This window comes from Mugil cephalus, chromosome 11 (genome assembly GCF_022458985.1).
Source record: "Mugil cephalus isolate CIBA_MC_2020 chromosome 11, CIBA_Mcephalus_1.1, whole genome shotgun sequence".
In the NCBI taxonomy this organism is placed as follows: domain Eukaryota; kingdom Metazoa; phylum Chordata; class Actinopteri; order Mugiliformes; family Mugilidae; genus Mugil; species Mugil cephalus.
Window position 1 is genome coordinate 22,182,733 of NC_061780.1, and position 20,596 is coordinate 22,203,328.

The following is a 20,596-nucleotide window of genomic DNA, read 5'->3' on the forward strand; positions in this document are numbered from 1 at the left end:
TCACACCCAGCTGGCCGCTAATCTGTTTAGAATTAAGGTGTCAGAAATCAGTAGGTGTGCTCCTGTTCATTCCACTATGCAGTGTCTAGTTTATCCTTTTTACATCCTGTAGTATCCTTATCTGATTCTGGGCAGTTTGATGCAAAAACACACAAAACCAGAAGCCTGAATTAAAATTCTTAAAGCAACATCATCATTACTGATGTGTGGATCGATACTGAAATATCGATATTTAGGATACCAGGTCTTTATGCTCCAAAATCGATTCTCAATTCAAAATATTGAAAAATATACTTTTCATACTTCAGTCATTCTTGGTAATGTAGTAACTAGACTATTGAGCTGTGGATTGGTATCAGATCGGTATCGCTGATAGCCTGAAGTTTACTCAGTATTGGATTGGATTGGATTTTTTTATTTTACTTATTTATTTTTTTTGTAGTCTGCAACCTCTTAGTTGGGAACTGATTATACCCTGACAAAAATCTGCTTGGACCAATCAAACCAGTTGGGTGTTATTGTTTGTTATTAAAAGTAAGAGTGATGCCTGGAGTTGAATTTGTTCACAACAAAATGACGATTGTTGGAGAAGTGAGATGTTTGTAGTGTGTAATCACGTTTGTTGTAAAAGATGATGACAGTAAAATAACTTTAAACAACAAAGAGCTAACAACAATTTAAAAATTAGTTTGAATTTGTTGCTCCAATTGGTTGGAAAATTATCCAATCGCATTGCCCAATAATGAAATTATTACAGTAATTGTTACAGTAAAACAATTATTCACTTTTACCTCAGTTTTGGTCTCCACCAGCTCCTGGAGGACGAATAGCAATTTAACCCATTATTGCTCGACTATGTTCTTCAGTTGGTCATAGCAGATTGGACCCATAGCCATGTGGTTTTGTAAAGCCGGAGGAAGCTGCAGATTTAGGTTTTAAATCTCTGTTGACACTATACTGTATACAGCATCCACATTGTTTCCCATTGAAATTGTAAATGGGTTGACTGTCGACCAATCACATTGTTGGTGATTCAAACTGCTCACTCTACCACAATGTCCTCTGGTATTTGAGCGTATGATGAGACACACTTGCTTTGTACTGCTGCTGACTAGAAAAACGCTACATATGCTGCCCATTACTATCATACTGCATTGTTTGTTTCCACATGAAGGCTTTTGGACATTCAGCTGATGTTGAACGCAATGAGTAAATATTTTAGAATAAATAAAAACGGCATTTTACCAATTTCAAGTCTGTACTATAACGCTAAAACAAAGAGCAGGTTGGAAGAGGTGGGAAAGCAGCTAGCCAGCCCCTGTCCAGGAGTAAAGAGGATAAAAAAAATAAAAAAAAAAAACATCCGCTGGCGCTGACTCCAAAACTCATGACTCACCAAAACCAGAGGAGATTGATGAACCTTTGGCTTCAGGGGCCCTTTGGGGTTTGTGGCCCTTGCCCAGCCGATAATCCAGGCTTCCTCTCAGCGAAAACAAATGAACGCATTTCCACAAAATGTTGGACAATTCCTTTAAGATTTGCTGTTTTGGAAAGGAAACACCGCTGGAACTGTCGACCTCGCTGAAACGTTAAGATGGAATAGGCTCTGTGTGTAAGCAAGATACTTCATTATAATAAAACCCTTCTATAAAATAATAATACACTGACATTTGTAGTGTCAAAGTAAAAGCTAATGGGCTAATTTAGTCTTTTTCAGCCTCATTACGCCTCACGCTTTATGAGTCTGGGATGAGCAGCGTCACAACATTGTCAATAAATCGAGTAAAAAGATGACACATAGTGTAAGAAATACGCTTCTTTATTCAATCACAGTTACTGAAAAAGAAACTCCAACTATCGGCTAATATAGAAAACAGACTCTCAATCTCAGTCAGCACATACAGAGGTGGGACAGGGGCACGCATAGATCTAACCAACAATACAAACACACACATACTAAATCATCACATCCTGCACACGCAACAATGGCTTAAAAATAAACTCTTAAACATGCGCTGGCATCTGAAAACCTTTTAAAACCATAAAAAGAGCATGTGGCTGGTAAAAGGAAAGAAAAACACAAAAGAGGCACAACATTACAGAGAGATCTTTGTAGACCAAATAAATAATAAAAATGGTGCGACAATTTAACACAATGTCAGTGGCAGTGTTTTGTTTAACTTGTGCCTTCTCGTAAATTCCATCTCACGCTATGTCTTTACGATCATTTACATACTAACGCCTCCTGTTTAAGAGTTTGAAAGATAAGCAGATTCCTGCCATCCTGCCACCCACAAGCAACTTCAACAGACAGCTTTGGAGGCCTGTGGTTTCTTTCTAAAATGAAATATTATCAGCTAGAAAACCTTTGAGGAACACAGTAAAAAGACACATAACCCGGGATTTTATCTTAATTATCACAAGGCAGTGAATTCTAAGCTGTAAAATCCCTTCTTACACAAGGCAGAGAAATGTGACTGTCCAGCAGTCTACTACTACTACTACTACCACCACTACTACTGGATACAGAAGGGACGCGGCTAAACGCTAAATACCGGCAGCTGAAAGAGACACAACCTCCACAGAAAATGATAATTATTGCAGTTGTAATTAGTGTCAATTTGAAAAGAAAAATAATTTATTCATGCAGGAAAATAGATGCAAATTATTTATAAGACATAGGGGATATTAATTTCTCCAAAGAGTGCTCTGAAATTCCACATATCTCAGCTCTTCTGCCGTTTTTCTAGAGGCAGGGTTTCAAACTGTCTGACTCTCGGCAAACACCGGAAGTAAAAAGATATCAGTAACATGAGAACGTAATACGACATGAGTGAGGACTGGCTGAATTTTATGTGGAAAAGTCGCTTTGGTTTTGGCTAGATTCTGTAAATGACAAGCAGAAGAGAATGTAACAAATTGGTATGAAAAGTCACAGAGGTATCGCTCTCACACAGACACACACACACCAGACAAGTCAGAAAACCTAAAAAATCTTGTTCTAAAATCTCTTTTGCTTACCACAGAGAAGCTACATTGCATACTGTAAAAGGTAAAGAACCAGTGTTCTGACTAATACTAAAAAATCTTATATATTATTTCTCACATAAATAAATCTGCTGATTTGAATTCTGGTATTATCACTGAAGACATAGTTTAGCACTTTTTTCGTTTGCAGGAAAAGGAAATACACTTTCCATTTCTTAGTGCTCTTCGCTATTGACTTCTCTCCAGGTGGTTCGAGTCTTTTTGTCCAGTCACTATCTACTCCCTGCAAGGAATGGAAACTTCGCTGTGCAGGAGCTCACCAGCCTTTTCTGTTCTAGGACCACGAGAACAAGCCATGTAACATTTGCCAACACCAACAACAAAACAGTCCCTTGTTCCAGTTTGACTGTCTGGAACAAGCCTGAATTTGCTTTTGCTTGAAACTGCACAGCAACAAACTTGTATTGTGTTTGTACTAGGTCCTGCACATGAGAACATCTGCAAAGGGGCCCAGGAGGTTCTTGTTGAAGATACACCGAACCCACACCAGATAGGTGGTGAAGGGCTTAATGTTCTCTGAAAATGTGTAGTTCTGCTGGGGAAGGATATAAGGCATGTAGGTGTTCTCTCCCTGCTCCTGGATCCACACCTCATACTTCACCTCTCTCACCTTCAGGTATTTCAGATTCCACGGGATCTGCCAAGAGACTGTGAGTTTCGCCTCGTTGGTGGTTTGAACTGAAGTCTGACACTGGGCTTCTCTGACCCGGCCGGGGTGGACCGTGCTGGCCACCTTGTTCTTCTTCAAGTTCGGCTTGGTCTTCATGCCCTCGTTGAGGACTTCTAGGAAGGACGGGATGTCCACAAGCGTGTCCTGGTAGATCCGGAAGAGCCACTCTGGGTTTCGGCAGCACAAGTGCCTGGGGACATCCTTACTTGCGAGGATTCGTTCTTGCTCTTCCTTTTCCAAGTGAACAATTCCTCCTTCTTCCCAAGGCCTGTCTGGGTGGGTGACCGTGTTCTCCTCCTGAGTGTTTCTCCAGGATACGTAGTGAAGGTCCATGCCTGGAAGGGAGGCAAGGGTTTTATATGGGGTGTACTGCTCTGGGTTCACAGCAAAGGGGTACAGTTCCACAATAGCGGCCCCTCTGGGGAGGAAGAGTGAGGTGATAAGCTGGGCTCCATGCATGCTGACTAACATGGAAGCACCACTGACCACCTGGACAATACTTGGGAAAGACTGCTCTTCCAGGGACACTGTGACCACCCTCATCTCGAACTCCTGGGCCAAGGTCATGATTAGCTCTGCTTCATTCAGTATCAGCCTCGTTGTTGAACGACTAAACACGACAATGTATTCATCCTTCTTCTCTTTCTCCTTCCCATCTTCAGCGCTTCCTCCATCCTTCTCCGTGTCCTCCGGCCTCGTGATGTTCATTTTCTCCATCAAAGCCCTGGCAAACTGCCTGATCTCATTCCCTGAGACCAAGATGTTGGCTTTAGGCCCCTGTGGCTGGACAAATCCATACTGGTACCAAGTAGTCATTTTGGACAAGCCAACGTAAGATTTAGTGAAACACATAAGCTTTCCAAAGTTCCTTAGCTGTTCTTTGAGTAGCGGCTGCTTGCTGCTGAGGAGTCGGTAGAGGTCGAAGTGGGGGCCTTCGTTCCAGCCCTCCATGAACACGAGACGAGCCTCATCATCCAAATCTGAATACTGCTTCATGGTGTAGAATGCTGGGAGCAGGTCATCGTGGAATACGTGCATTAGGTTATCAGGATTAAACCGATTTAGGATGAGTGTCACATCTGGTACAAACACAGGTTTGGGCATAAATTTTAAAGCAGCAGCTGGGAGCTCTAGAAAGTTGAAGTACTGGGTGTTGTGATCTTCTACCGAGGATAAGTCCAGCAGGGCAGGTTGGAAGCGCCTAGATCCCAAGTTAGGCAGCATGACGGAGGAATTGGAGTGGAAAAACACAAACTCCTCTGCCTCCGAGCAGTAGCAGAGGTAGTCGAAGCGGCAGATGCGATCAGTGTGCATCTTGCCGGTGCACACCATTTGCGTGCCGTGCTCTTGGAGAGCTTGCAGGGCGACATGGTAGTCTATGCGAGCCTGCGAGAGCTCCTGCGATTGCTGCGTCATGTGCAGCTCTTCCTCCAGCAGAGCGGCATGCTCACTGAGCTTAGAATACTTCCAAAGCAGAGCCGCAACCACGGAGACCAGCAGCCCGTTTAGGAGCGCACCCACGCTCATCCTGCAGCCTGCCACTGAAGCCCGCATCACTGCTGCTGCTGCTGCTGCTGCTGATGAGGACCCTCCTCCCGACTCCAGCTGGCCTCCGACCTCAGAGGGAGGCGACGAGACATCCGCCGCCAGGCAACAGCTTAAGAACAGGGTAGATGAGGAGAAAGCAAGGAAGGGAAGGAAAGAGAGAACATGTTAAAAACGAAAAATACTACAAATGTTATGGATACTGTAATGCAGGAGACAAAAAAAGTGCACTGGTGTAATTAACAAATCTATAGTCATCCCTCTAACACTGCAGTGCTCTTTATGTAAGCAAGACAACCCAGTGATTCATCAGAGCAGATTTCAGCTCCTCACCTTTGGGAATAGCCGCTATTTACCTTGGTGGACAAATGAGGTATTTTCCTAACCTTACACCGCCCCCACCCCAACACCCTCCCTGGATATGTCAAGACAAATTACACAGCGAGGAGGAGCAGAGAAAAGAACAAGACGATTGTGGTTGGCTCCTCTCATCTGCATACTGAGAGAACAAGTGAGTCATTGAGAGACTCGACATCTAACCAACGGCTAATGGCCAACAGCTGCCTGCAGACATGAGGCAACTAGCATGCTTAATACCATTTGAGGACTAGCCTGAATAACAATTAAGATTTTCAACTCAATATTTACTCATCACGTGATCTCACATTTGTTCAAACGCATGCATATGTCAGCATAATTTTTTTTCCTGTTCAGGGACCCACCACAAACCTGTATTAATTCATTTAATTTAGGTGATTTGAATTTAGAGGTGAGGTGATTTAGAGAGCATCCCTTTCTCTGACTCAAACTGGCCTTGTAGCAGTAAGTTGAGGGTCAGACTAAACTAAAACTAAAAGAGTGAACACACAGTCATATCATACAAATTTATGAGGTGTAACAAACTACAACAGTGACAAAAGCCTTGCACAGACATGTTAATAAATTCATTTTTTTTCTGCATTTCTTTTTTCAAGGTCAACAATAAATAAATGTTTCTCCTCCAGCTTTAATCTTTCAGGACCACACTATTATTCTATTCCTGTTACTGTCTAACAGAATCTGCACTTTCGCTTTCTCCCTCCCTCGCTGTCGCACTCATTCTCTTCCTGCTCCTTTTCCATTTCCTTACATGCTGTCTCGGTTCTGCACGAGCAGAGCAGGGTCGCCGGGCTATTTTTGACATCCATGCAAGTACAATATGTCACTGGCAACAGGGTCACTCTCTGTGATAAAACCGAACAAAAGCACACGGTCACAACATGGACGGTTCAAAACAGCAATGAATAGCTGCACGAGAGACAAGACAGGAGATGAGATCTGAAGAGAATATACAACTATCTGAAGTCTGCTTTGATATTAAGACATGAATAATATTTAGTGCAGTTAATGAATCCAGCGTTTGACACCATAAATGAGACTGAGACAAGTTCGCGGTGGGTCCCAGAACAAGACAAATTGGATTCATGTAGCCATTGTTAACAGTGCACCATTTTTATTGTTTTTTTTTACTTGAGTATCATTTCAAAAAAGGATGCTACAAGTTATCAGGTATTGTTCCAATACTGATCCTTTTTACCCATATTCTTATGTTATAAAACCACACCTGATGCCACTATGATAACGTTTAATTAGCAGTAGCACCTCCAAGCTAATTTGTAAGCTACATAAAGTTAACTGCCTGTTAACGAGGAACTTCAAGTCTTGCTAAGTCATGGGAGAGTCTGGTCAACTAGGGAATGGACTGAGCTAGCTGGTCATGTGATTCTTGGGCGCCATGTTAGATGCATCTAAACAATATTCACCCATAGAGAAGTGACAATAACAGAGAATAAAGTAGGATTAAAAGTTGAACATAAATGGAGAAAGTTATGGAGGCAGAAGATTAAAAGGAAGAACTGGATGTCGAATGGTTTCTCCCTATTATGTGAGGTAAATCTCAATGTCGCTCTTTGACATTTGTTAATGTTTTATAAATGAAAAATAAAGTCACACCATCATTAATGTGAACCTTGATCTCGAAAACGCCCAACACTGTTTTACAAATGAATGCAAGTTTGAAGTTAACCTAGCCTTATGCTAGCTAGTTATCTAGACTAAAGGCTTAGAAAATAGAAGCTACCGTCATATATACTGTGAAACCCATGTGTGCATGTAATTTATGCTCATGTAGACAGACACATTTTTGCCTCAGTTACTAATAAGTTATTATGGCTAACGGGCTAATGTTATAACCATATTACTAAAGATAATACTAAATAACAGTAAGACTAGTTTAATGTTCTCTACTTCAGAATATTTATCATTTTTTTTGAGTAATTTCAACCTTTTCTCGGTGATGGATGAACACGGGAGACTGAGGAGAAGGTAAACACAGCTTCGTGACTGATGTGAAGTAGACGCTGGGACATTTAAGTGAGGGCCTTTTACATATTGATAGATGTCGGCAATAACATTTACAGGCCCGTTAATGGTGAAAATAAGACATTTATTTCAACATAGCTCATCCACCCCATAGAGTTACACTGTAGAATCTTCCCTCACCGAGGTAGGAAACCTTTGGCTGGACTCTCTCTAATATACAGCTCTGCTATGGTCTAGTGGCATGCAGCATAACACTACAATGTCAATGTGTATGAGCTCCCCACAAATGTTACTGTTCACCAGTGGACACTCCTGGTTTACATCTACTTAGCACTAGTCCTTTCCACTTGTGTTACAGGCACCTCTTAACAGAAAGACATCAGGATGCACAGTTCTTGACTGTGACAACTCCTTCACTATTCACCTTATTGGGAACATTGCTGTAGGACGCATAATAACGCTTTAATGATGACTTGAAACAATATCCTGTAAGACAGCAGGTGTTGTTGAATAAGCCATAAGATCAAACTAGATGAGTAGAAAATGCTGAAACAAAATCTATAGCTTGCAACATAAACGAATGCAATAAACTCAAAAGAGAAAGCAATGCAGGCCATAAAGACAACCAGGAAAACATTTGTCTCTATTTTCTTTCTAAAAGTCCCTCTCTGCTACATAATAAGCTGATAAAAGTAAGCTTAATGCTGTTTCCCATGACAAAATGTCACAGAGGAGCAAAGCGGATGTGTATCAAAGACAATGTAGTGCTGCCCTGATGCTGACATAGCAGCCAAAACAAAGCGAAATAAAGTGTAAAGGCGAAGCTGCTAGTGAGCCTAACATTAGGCTGCATGCTCCTTCACTCCACAAGGACAAGGGCAGCACGAGGCTCACAGTGCCTGCTTAATCCCTCTCACCGCACACTAGCTCCCACGGGGACGCATGTGAATGCCCTCTGCAATTTACCGAGCCAAGAAACCGAAAGCTCCAAAATGTCAAAGCCTCCGCGAGACACCACAGCACAAACGCAAAACGCCCCTCATTTGCATCGGCACGCGCTACAAGCCGCAAAACTGAAAACCCAGACACGAGTGGCTTTTGTATCTCCTCAGCAATGTAATGGAGCAACCTTATACGCTGCCCGACAATGAAGAACGCTCAAATTAGCAAAAAGGTCGCAGCGGTTCCGAAAATATTCAAATGTGAGTTGAGCTCCGTCTCCTTTCTCTCTCTCATACGGAGGAATGACCTAATAACCATAGTCTATTTCTGACTGTGCGCGTTCACTATACGCTGTTAAGTAACCGACGGATTCTGTGTCCTGAATCCACACGGACGATAAAACATGCAAGACATGTAGACAGTTTTTTCCAGAGGCAGCTGTAGGCGATAGTGTTCCGAGACGCAGATAATGAGTGACAGAAATAGTCTTGAACACTGTTTAAGATGACTTGCCAGCTTCCTTCTTATTTTTTTTTAAGTGGGCACTGAACAGTAAAGTTTCAAATCTGGGTGCATTCACTGTGCTTGAAAATTCTTAAATTTTAATATAGGGACTACAAACTCATATATGCATATAAGAAAACACAATGGTGGTTTACAGATAAAGCAAAAAGCGTCTTTAACTATAGTTTAACACTCACCAGCTACTTATCGGCCAATCACATGTCTGCAATTCAATGCATTTATTCATGTAGAGGTGATCAAGACAACTTTTAAGTGGGATTTAAGTGACTTTGATCGTGGTCTGGTTGTTGGTCTGAGTATTTCAGAAACTGCTGATCTACTGGGATTTTCACACACAATCATCTCTAGGGTTTAACAGAGAATGGTCAGAAAAAGAGAAAATATCCAGTGAGCGGCAGTTGTGTGGAAAAAAAATGCCTTGTTGATGGTTGGAGATGATAGAAAGGGAACAGTGACTCAAATAACCCCTCGTTGCAGCCAAGGAATGTAGAATACCATCTCTGAACGGACAACACTTCCAACCTTGAAGAAGATGAGCTACAGCAGCAGAAGACCACACCGGGGGCCACTCCTGTCAGCTAAGAACAGGAAACTGAGACTATATTTCACACGGACTCACCAACACTGGACAATAAAGGACTGAAAAGACGTTGCCTGGTCTGATAAGTCTGGATTTCCGCTGCGACATTCAAGGTCAGAATTTGGCGTAAACAACATGAAAGCATGGATCCATCCTGCCTTGTATCAACGGTTCAGGCTGGTGGTGGTGGTGTAATGGTGTGGGGGATATTTTCTTGGCCCCTTAGTACAAACTGAGCATGGTTTAAATGCCACAGCCTACCTGAGTATTATTGCTGACCATGTCCATCCCTTTATGACCACAGTGTACCATCTTCTGACGGCTACTTCCAGCAGGATAATGCACCATGTCACAAAGCTCATACCATCTCAAACTGGTTTAATGAACATGACAATGAGTTCACTGTACTCCAATGGCCTCCACAGTCACCAGATCTCAATCCAACAGAGGAACCTTTGGCATGTGGTGGAACAGGAGATTCTCATTATAGATGTGCAGCCGACAAATCTGCAGCAACTGAGTGATGTTATCATGTCAATATGGACCAAAACCTCTGAGGAATGTTTCCAACACCTTGTTGAAAGTATGACACCAAGAATTAAGGCAGTTCTGAAGACAAAAGGGGATCCAACCTTTTAGTAGTACCTAACAAAGTGGCAAGTGAGTGTGTGTGTGTATATATATATATATATATATAGTGAATATGGGCAAAAGGTGGAGACTTCCTTTATTTGAGGGTATTCACATCCAAATTCTTAAACATGTAGTTTCCTCTTAGAAGACCAAAAATGATTAGACACTAGATTCAAAAGCTGTTTCGTGGACAGATGTGAGACATTCAACAGAGGCACTAGATGTGACCAAATCAACAGTTTGATGCATTATGGGACAAAATAATGCACTGGTGAGCTTTGCAACATACGGTAAAGAAAAATATCTTCACAACATCCATCCAAAGGAACAACACTCTCCAGGAGGTAGATGTATCGTTACCAAGCAAATGCAGCAGTTTCAACATAAGCTGAATGCCAAGCATGAGCCTCATGAACAGAAGAACTGCAGATGAAAAATGTACAGAGCAGGTGTGCAAACGCTTACGACCTGGAGCACACAGCATCATTCATGGCATGAGTAGACATGGCTTCCAGCGGCCCTCCTGGGTCACTGGAGTTTATTGATGATGACGGACGCGGCAGAATCCTAAAGCGTACGGGGACATACCGTCAACTCAGATTCAGCCAAATGAAGGAAATGTTACTGGATGTTACTTCACTGGACAGTTTCATGTGTTGTAAATATAACTCATATTTTATTTTTAATCATTATTTTACTGGAGTTCAACCAAATACTGATCAAAGAGTTTACATTTTTAATAGATTAACCAACTACTACATCTAGATGCCCATTTTATTCATTTAAACATAAACCTTCCTCACTAAGTTTGCAAAAAAAACCAAAGGGTCTGAATATGTCTGCGACGGTTCTCAGTCATCCAGGTCATCGTGTATCCAGAAAAAGCTGAAACAAGGGCAACTGGACTTGTAGTTTCTTGAGGAAAACGGGGCAAATACTTTCTGATTCCACTTCTCCAGGAATATGCAGGTTAAATTACTACAGTTACTTTGCAGTTCCAACACAGTAAGAAACTGATTTTGCGAGTAATTCTTCTACGAATCGCTAAACAGTAAAAACAGAGAAACAATAACTCAAGGTAATCACATCATTTTAATTAGATTCCACTGAGAGTAACGCTCATCCCTTGCAAGCTTTGTCTTGGACACATGCCCTGGCGTGCAGGCTCTCTCACGTTACATTAACACACTCGCAAGAAACTAGGTTATTGGGAGAAATGAGGTTAAGGCAGGAAATCAGAGAGCGTGTTTACCGGGTTACTGTAAAACTCATGTTTATATGTAGCAGCAAATCAGATTACTTGCCTTTTTCCCGGGCACTAATTCATAGCTACCGTGAGGCTGCCATATTCTCAGTGCATTAGAGTCATAAGACACTGCTGCCCGTGGCAACAAGTGATGGTGATTTCTTCTCTGCACCACTGAAAGAAACGAGTGCAGGTTCATGATTTTTTTCCCCCCCAATCGTGTTGATATCTGGTTAAGAAGATATTAAACCAGACTACAAACACTAGCTGTGATGAGTCGCATCTGATCTCACATTTAGTTGGATTTTGATTAAATGCATATGAAACATACTTTAGTCGTCCGCTCGTGTCGGGTTGACATATAAGCCAACATGTCAACCTTTATAACCGACAGACGCAAAACAACATCGTTATTCACTTGGCTTTTACCTCTGATTTCCAAAAGTTAATGAGTTCTACTACTGACGGACTTTATTCACCGTGGACTAGATTCAGGGTCATTAAAAGCAGTAAACGTTATATTAAATGTGCAGCTTTATAACCAATAACCTTGCTAAAAAGGCTCTGAAAACCTAGATTTTGTTATTATTCTGTGTTTATGGTTATCAGTGACCCCTCCTATGTTACTTGTAGTTATTTGATTTATTGTTATTGTAAAAACATTGTTTAGCTCTGATTGCAGCAATAAAACCATGCTGAACGACAGGCACCGTTGCACCTAATATTCATCACACCAAATCAGGATGGACTATTACTAAACAGTAATAGCCTAATCACATCAACATTTGACTTTGTACTGACTATAATTTTCCAAAATGATTACAAGAGATTTAATAAATGCAGGAGCTGAGGGTAGTTAAAGACTGATTTCATTACGATGAAATTATGCAGTAGTTTTGACACTAATTTTCTTAACATTCAAATATGAATTCAAAAGCAAGAGCTGTGCACACTCCGCTGCACCTCACACAGGCTAGAGAGAGTTAAAGGACTTTTTTTTATACATCAGCATTTCTGCAGTTGGACTTCTCCGCCCGGTACACCTTGAGGCGGTGCACCTATGTGCATAACACTTTTCTTCAAGCTGCCTGAAAGTACGCATAAAATAGCATACACACATGCCGTGATGTAGAAAAGTGTGTTTTTCCAAGTAGGACATGACTTTGGTGCAAATGCATAAAGGTGTGTTCAGTGTTCAGAGTCTAAACCCTCAAGTAACAGCAGCTATTTTTAGTCTGAATTGCAAAAAAAAGAGATAAAACACAACACACAAAGCTGGTTTTATGCTTGAAGTATAAAGTATGGCAAATGAATTCCAGAAAATAATTAGAACAAGTCAACAGTGACGCCAATAACCTTGTCCTTTGCATAAAATCCTCCTTTTGTTGGCTTGATGCTGTGTTACAGGCTGACACAGTATAATTGCATCATCAGTATTACTTAAAAGTATTGCTTTCGTAAGACGTCTGCTCCTTAAAGGGGGACTGAAACGTACATGTATTGGTCCTTGTACTGCGAACTATATCTGAAATAACACCCTTGCTACAGCATCTCACACAAACGTGAGTAGACCCTTCACATTTTGGTAAATATTTTAATACATCTTTTCGTGGGACAACACTGAAGATATGACACTTTGATGCAATGTAAAGCAGTCAATGTACAGCTTGTATAACAGTGTAAAATTTCTGACCCCTCAAAATAATTCAACACACAGACATCAATGTCTAAACTGTTGGCAACAAAAGTGAGTACACCCTTAAGTGAAAATGTCCAAATTGTGCCCAAAGTGTCTTTGCCCAAAGTTGTGCCTTAATTCTCTCGGAGTTCGCTAGAGCTTCACAGGACCATGGAGCTGGTGGATGTTAGAGACCTTGTTCTCCTCCACCTTGTTTTGGGATGCCCCACAAATGCTCAATAGGGTTTAGGTCTGGAGACTTGCTCGGTGTACTCACTTTTGTGAGATACTGCAAAGTCAAATATTAAGAAGTTTATGTTTCGTCTTTTTTCACCTGGCTTGCCTGAGTCGCCATTTTGAAATGATGTAATTGAATACGTCACAGGGTTGGTTGTATCCCTCTGTACGCCATTGGAAATGAATCGTGGTTTGTCCTGTATCACTACGAAGCGTACTTTCCACATTATATGCTGGGAGGTAGACGTGTTGGAAGTGGCAGTGCTTTCACTCAGTATGTGTACCTGCATGTGAAAGAAACAAACTACTGCCTTAATCCGACTCTAACTGGACAACGTAAGCGCATGCAAACGCATTAATCTAATTAACATCTCCATATCCGATTAAGAATTTGATTGGATCAGATTCTCCCGGCATGTATACGCCTTAATCAGACTCTAACTAGACAATGCATGTGTCTACAAACACGCTGTGCTGGGTATGACGCCGGAACAAAAACAACCAAGAAAGCTGACTGCAGAAGAAGGTAAAAAGAGCCAGGAGAAGAATCACCTGAGGGACAGCGCCATCTTATCAACACCATAAGTAGCGCGAGATTAAAAAAAAAAAGCTGAACTATTATCCATCTTGTTGATGCTTGAAATGCCCGTCTGCTGCATGAACGACTCTATTATATTATATGACGTAATAGGTCAACTGCAAAGGGGACCATATTAACCCGATGAAAAGACAGATATCGCCACCTAGTGTGCAGGAGGAGGACATGTTCCCATCAGCTATTCGATTTTCACCATTACATGTAAACTGGAACATTTTTCAATGGTGGTTTGTCCTGCATCCAGTTCAGCCTTTGCAGTAACTACTTGGTTCCCTGGTCTCTCTTAGAGCAATGTCCTGCCAGTCAGCCTTTGTGCAAACTTTTCACTTAATCACTTGAAACAAAGAAAATCAGCACTTCCCTGACAGTCCGCCGTAGCAAAAACAAAAAATAATCCTAGACACTGTTGACAGGACACATCGATTTTTTTTTTCTATAAATTTTTAATCTGTGGAAACCTGAGGAAAACATCATAACCGTAATAATTGATCGGTTCCTCTCGCCCCATATCCCCTACATGTCTGTATCCCAGATAAGGTGAAACCGTATGTCCGCCGTATTGTTAACAGCAGTCTGCACGGATGTCTGAAGCTGTCAGCGTCTGAAGTCTGCAAAGTAACATCTGGAGCAGCAAGAGTGGATTTGGTAACAAGTTTGTTGGCCACAATCAGGAGAAATGAGGGAACGCATTTTGCAAACCTTTAAGCATGGAGGTGGAAATGTATTGCAAATAATGCACACACAGAAGGAAAGTCAAGATCCATCCATCCATCCATCCCTCGAAGAAGCACATGCTTTTGGAAGCCTTCACTGACCTTTTTTCAATTCAAAATCAGGCAGTTTTCCTTTAACTGATCTACTGTATATGTACCAAGTCTCCTTTAACATTTCATCCCTCGTCCTCTATAAAATCACTTCAACAGGCCCACACCCCCCCACTCTTAAACTCTGTGTCAGTCACCACTCTCTCAGCGACATCTTCTAGGCTGACACTGAAGCTCCAGCTTCCCCAGCGTTACTTGGTTAGCATATCTGTTTGCTCTGGAGACGATAAGCACCCTGATGATGTGGTTGAAGGCGGCGCAGGGCAGCCTGGAGAGTCTAATGCATTTTAATGAGAATCCTGGAAAGCCTAAGCCAAGGGGAGTGTAGGAAAGAGGTTGTGGCAGTCGGCCTGTGCTGCAGCTGCTCAGTCGGTCCCAGGTGCTCATCATTCCTTGCAGCTCATCATCCCTCCCTGTTTGGAGTTGACCTTCTCTGTTTCTCTCCATTTCTTCGCCTTTTTAATCACCTCTGAGAGCCTTCACATGCCTCTTCAAAGGAGGGATTAAAAAGGAAAAGAAGAACTCCCTTTACCTGTTTTCGTTTTCCCCTCAGCCGTTTCGGCTCCCGTGCCCCGCGATGGTGTATCCTTAGACGTTGTCATCTTTATTCCTGGACCAAATGCGGCCTGTCAGGTACGATCAAGCTGCTTGGAGCTCAGTGTGGCACTAGGGAGAATTAATGGCCCAGCAGCCATTATCTGGCTCTACAAAGAGTCTCATACCCTTTCTCTCAGTTTGCATCTCTTTCTCAGACACGGTTGCACAGACAGGCACACACACACGTTGTAGTGTTACATAAATGCAGTGCCATGCCATTCAGTCTACGGGTGGAAATGGGCTCTGTGTGTTAACATTTCTGACTCTCGTAGTGCGTGTGAGAAAGAGTCTTATTAACATTTTTGTCTATTCTCTATATTATTTGCCGACGGTGACCCACTCCGGCACCAAGAGTGCACACTACAACGTCTCTTCTCCCCCAGGGACGCAAAAGATAAAGCTAGGCACGGACAATGTACACAATGTGTAAGTAAGACAAAAGCAAACATAGTGAGAAGGACATCCTCTAAAATCACTGCAGTACATCACTTCAGGACAATGGGCTATATTCCAGAACAGGACAGAAGTAGAGCGCAAAAGCTGGAGGAAGACACTACTTTCAAAACTTGAAGAAAATTCGTGTGGTATTTAACTACCATCAGGGGTCGACTCAAGGTTTCCAAGATGGATGTAGACTAGGTCCGGGTGATACAAACATTGTACAGCGGTTGGTTCCTTGTCGGACTTTACTAAAGCCTCACGTCTACCTGGTTACAGTCTTAATTTGTTGTCTTTAAAAGCTGCAGCGGCCAGAATATACAGCCATGGGCACCAAGGTGGATATGAGCTGATAATTTATGTGACAACAGTCTGAGAACATCTGCTACCAGCTGCTTCGTCAGAGGTGGAATCCGCCAAGAAAATCTGACATTGTCTGACTAACAGCGGCGCATTTTCCTTAAGCCCTCAGACGATCTGGCTGTTGACTAAAATTTCTGCTCAGTCTGATATATGTCAGAAGGTCACTCGCTCAGTGTTGGAAGCCACTAGCCAGCTGCCTCGTCTCCTATCTCCTCTCTCTGAATCATCTGACAGTTAGTATTGTCCACATAGTTTTATTATTTATTTATAATCGGCAACAAACATAATATTTTTTAGCAGTTTGACAGATTTTCTCCCTGGTCCATTGCTGCAATAAAGATGTCAGAAGACACTATGAAACTGTGTTCACTCGCCAAGAGTTTATTTCCTCTGTTGCAGCAAAACATGTAACACGAGTCTGCAGAAACTCCTGCAAATTAAACTGGGATAACTAAACACTTTCATGGACTAAACACTAAACCGTCTAGTCCTCAAATATCAGACTAATTCCACTTACTGTATATCTGATCTAAATAAACCCAGAGGACTCTTAGCAAGGTTCCGTCGGCTCATTTCATGCGTGCACTTTGGATAAATGCTGCAGGAGAGCGTTTCCATTAAAAGGGAAAACTCTTCCTTCTGCATCACTTTAGACACATTTCCCTGACGTCTATCCCCACATATGTCATGTCGGTGGAAAGTTTTAGCTCCTTATTAATAACTTTTAGAGTAAAGTTCAGCACAGTTGCCTGATCGTGTAGCATCCGAGGAGTTACAGGGGCTCAAATGGGGAACCAGTTCATCTGGATGAACCCTCCGGCAAATGTACTCTGAATGCCACTGACACGAAATGAAATATTAAGTCAGTTAGAAACCCGAGTCACACTGGAAGTCAAAAAGTTTCCGATTTCTACATAATTTATCTACATTTTTAAAAACTTTCTTTCAAAAAGTTCTCCGCAAACAAAAAGAGGCTGGATTTAAGGGTGCATCGAGTTCGGACGTTCGTCATTAAGCACAGATCATACGCACACGAGGCATCCAGCCTAGTGTGGGACTGTCTGAGTGTGAGCTTTGAAAACTCCACGGACAGTGGTTTGGAGATTTTTTTCCCTCTCTAAGTTGGAAATCTGGGCATATTTTTAAAAACGCTCCTGGGAAACTATTTGAAGATTGTAAACCTGTCTGCAGAAAATAAACAGTGAAAGCAAAAAAGTGAAAAGTATTCTTGGTTCTAATCTACAGTTTGAGTGGAGCTACCTCTTACGGCCATAAGATGCCGTCTTTAATGCACAAGTTTGATGTTTACATGTTAATATTTGAATGTTTCTCCCAACACAAAGTTCATTGTGCTTGTTTTTTTATTTTTTTTCAATATAAAATGATGTGTGTATAAGTACTTTTTGAATATTTTGAGCACATGTTTGGTCACAAAAATCGTGATATGAAATCAGCGCTACCGACGTGTGATAATTATCGTATTTGTACGATAATATCACCCTCTGTACGAACAATAATTCCAAAAATCCCATAATTTGTAACGATAACTTGACCTCTTCTATACATGGCTATCAGCAAACACAAACAGTGCTGTTTGTGTTTGCTGTTGCACTGTTTGTGTTGCAGTTCATTTCAGTTCATTGCAGTTCATGCAATGCTGTTCTTCTAAAAGTAAAGGTTGGTGGTAATGTCATCCACTTTCACCAAAGCCAACACTACCATACTCGGAACATGTGGACAAACGTTAGTGGCTTTAAATACATGGTGCTACGGTGAGAGAGTTTTTCATTTTAACTCTGTGTCTTTGTCTCTGTTTACAGAATTCCCACACTTACGACTTTCATCTTTGGGGTTTTTCTATTATTTTTGGGATTCCCGCCAGAGCGAACAGTCATGTACGGTGGACAGATGCACCACACCACAGCAAGGTTCCGTAGTCAACATGTTGATAGGGCTAGGTTTAAATTTTAAACTTCAAAACAATAAGAATTGAAAGATCTGATATTGATTGAATATGACGTGATTTGAGAGGAGGCAATTTTTTGCATCCTTTTAAGATTTGCAGAACAGAATTATTAGGGAGATTCAAGATGACAGAGGCTCCATCTCTGAGCACACAGTCAGGTCTGAAAGATGATCTGTGGCAGCAGATTTGGATTTAAAAAGTACGACGACAGAGAGGAGCTGGACCAAAGCAAAGCCATACGGCAAAAGGAGGTAAAGTATTGTAGTAAATACCGCAAACATCTGTTCCTATTGACCAGGTCTGTGAAAATCTCTCATAACAAAGCAAAACTTAAGAGTCACAGATCTCTAAATTAATTGATATTGAACTGAATTGGAACCCAATCAGTTTATTAAATCAGTAGCAATACCAGCACTTATCATAGCTGACGTCAACAACAATAAGTTACTGCACGGTGTTTAAACGTTGCATTTTTCAGTATTTCAATGAGAAGTCTAATTTGTTGCTTTAGCCAGTTCAACTCACAGACGTCTCAAAGCCAAGCACACATTTACCATCCAGAACCTGAAGAAGTAAAACTTCCATCTCAGGAATTCAAAACTGGCTTTTATGATGCAGCTCTCTTGGTGCCATATTAAAGTAATTTTGCTGGAAAGCCTGACTCCCATTTGCCTGACACACAGGACTGAAGATTTTGACCTACCGACAATGCCGTAACTGTAACTGGTACAGTGTAGTTCTGTCTACAGATACATATCGTTGTGGAAATATATGTTGATATTTACCCAAATGCATGATCTGCTTTCTAACAAAGCAGTGAATCCCATATTGTGTGACTGCATCTGCCAAGTCAATTCTGTTTAGAAATACATGAATATCAATTATTGGATTAAAACTCCTCATTTAATGCATGAGTCAGTGCCACAGTTTGGGGAAAAGTTGCAAAGAATTGCTTTGGATTATTACCAACGACATGAGCAAAACATGCAGATCAAAGTGACAGCATAACGGCGGCGTTAAGAAACAAGTCGACCCAAACCATGTAAACTCACAGCTTACACATCCCAAACTGACAGTGAGTGCAGCCAATGAATAAAAAAATAAAAAAGGGGGGGTTGCAGCATGGCAGAATCAAGAAGACACGGCCTCATCCGTATCTGAGGAGATATGAAATAAACCAGATCAATCATAAGAGGCGCGTTCTGAGTCAGATCTCACCTCCAACACTATCCAAGTCAGAGGACACGTGGAAGACCGTAACCAACTCCAAGGACACGCGGTGACGTCTCATCTGGGTGTTGATGGATTATAAATGCCCCTCGAGCAGCATTGTGGTCTTTTAGCTTTCGAGGCAGCGCTCGCTGTCATTGATGTGGACTTTTAGTCAACAAATAAAAACCCATCAGCCAGATCATATTTGCTCAGAGCTCTCAGACACAATGCCGTGCGGAGTATCACATTGATTAATGTTATTATTCTGAGATGCGGGTTACCAGTGTGATTACTTCAAGCAAATATGCACAAAGCACACGCTAGTTATTATCATCAAACTGATGCATGAATATTACAAATGAGAACGCTTTGTCTTTTCTTTCTCACTGGAGTTACCAAGGCAAGTGAAGGATGTTTAATGTACATGTGCAGGTCAGTCTCACTGCACCTATAGTTCAACACCACCTTGAATGTCTAAAGTAGTGTTTATTTGAGAGATAGAGATCATGAAAAATGGAAATGCAAATACTTAGAGAACAGAATTAAAGACGATTTAACAGGTGAATGTGTAAATGAATTACTGACACGTACATGAACTCATCACTTTTTCCAAGTTGAGCATTGTTTATACAAAGGGCTTTTATACACATGCGTTAAAATATCCTAAACTATCAGCCGGTAGCTGGATGTACACCTGCAAAGGCAAAGCCGTGAGACAGAGACAGAGCTAAAGGCAGCTAACTAACGACACCAGAACAAAAAAAATTTGTGGCAAACAAGCACGTGCAAAAACCTCTTATCTGCACCGTGGTCCTTACCTGAGGTCTCAGGGAAAATGTTGCTTTTGGTTTTGGAGACAGTTGAGCGTGGTTAGCTCATTTAGGATCAGTAACGCTGCGGAGTCGATCCCGAGCAGGAACCGAGGAGACATGCACGGGAAAGAAGAAAAGAAGAATAAACGCGGACAAGGGCGCTAGCAGTTACAAAACACCGGCGTGTTCAGTCATTAAATTCTCTTAGACACAACCGGGGCTTTTTTCCGCCGTTGTTTACAGGCTAGCCTGGGTGTCACAGAGACAGAGGGGGAGACAGCAGCTGCCTGGACACCGACTCCACTCCACCTACCGACGGAA

At 41.7% G+C, this 20,596-nt stretch overlaps 1 protein-coding gene across 1 annotated transcript; it reads right to left on the reverse strand.

The window, feature by feature from the left end:
- Positions 1–1,803: 1,803 nt before the first annotated feature.
- pomgnt2 (protein O-linked mannose N-acetylglucosaminyltransferase 2 (beta 1,4-)) lies at positions 1,804–20,596 on the reverse strand. Its single transcript, XM_047599753.1, has 2 exons — positions 20,282–20,596; positions 1,804–5,375 (listed from the first exon to the last, which is right to left on the reverse strand). Exon 2 carries the CDS (start codon positions 5,270–5,272, stop codon positions 3,464–3,466), a length of 1,809 nt encoding a protein of 602 aa, XP_047455709.1. The 5' UTR covers positions 5,273–5,375; positions 20,282–20,596; the 3' UTR covers positions 1,804–3,463.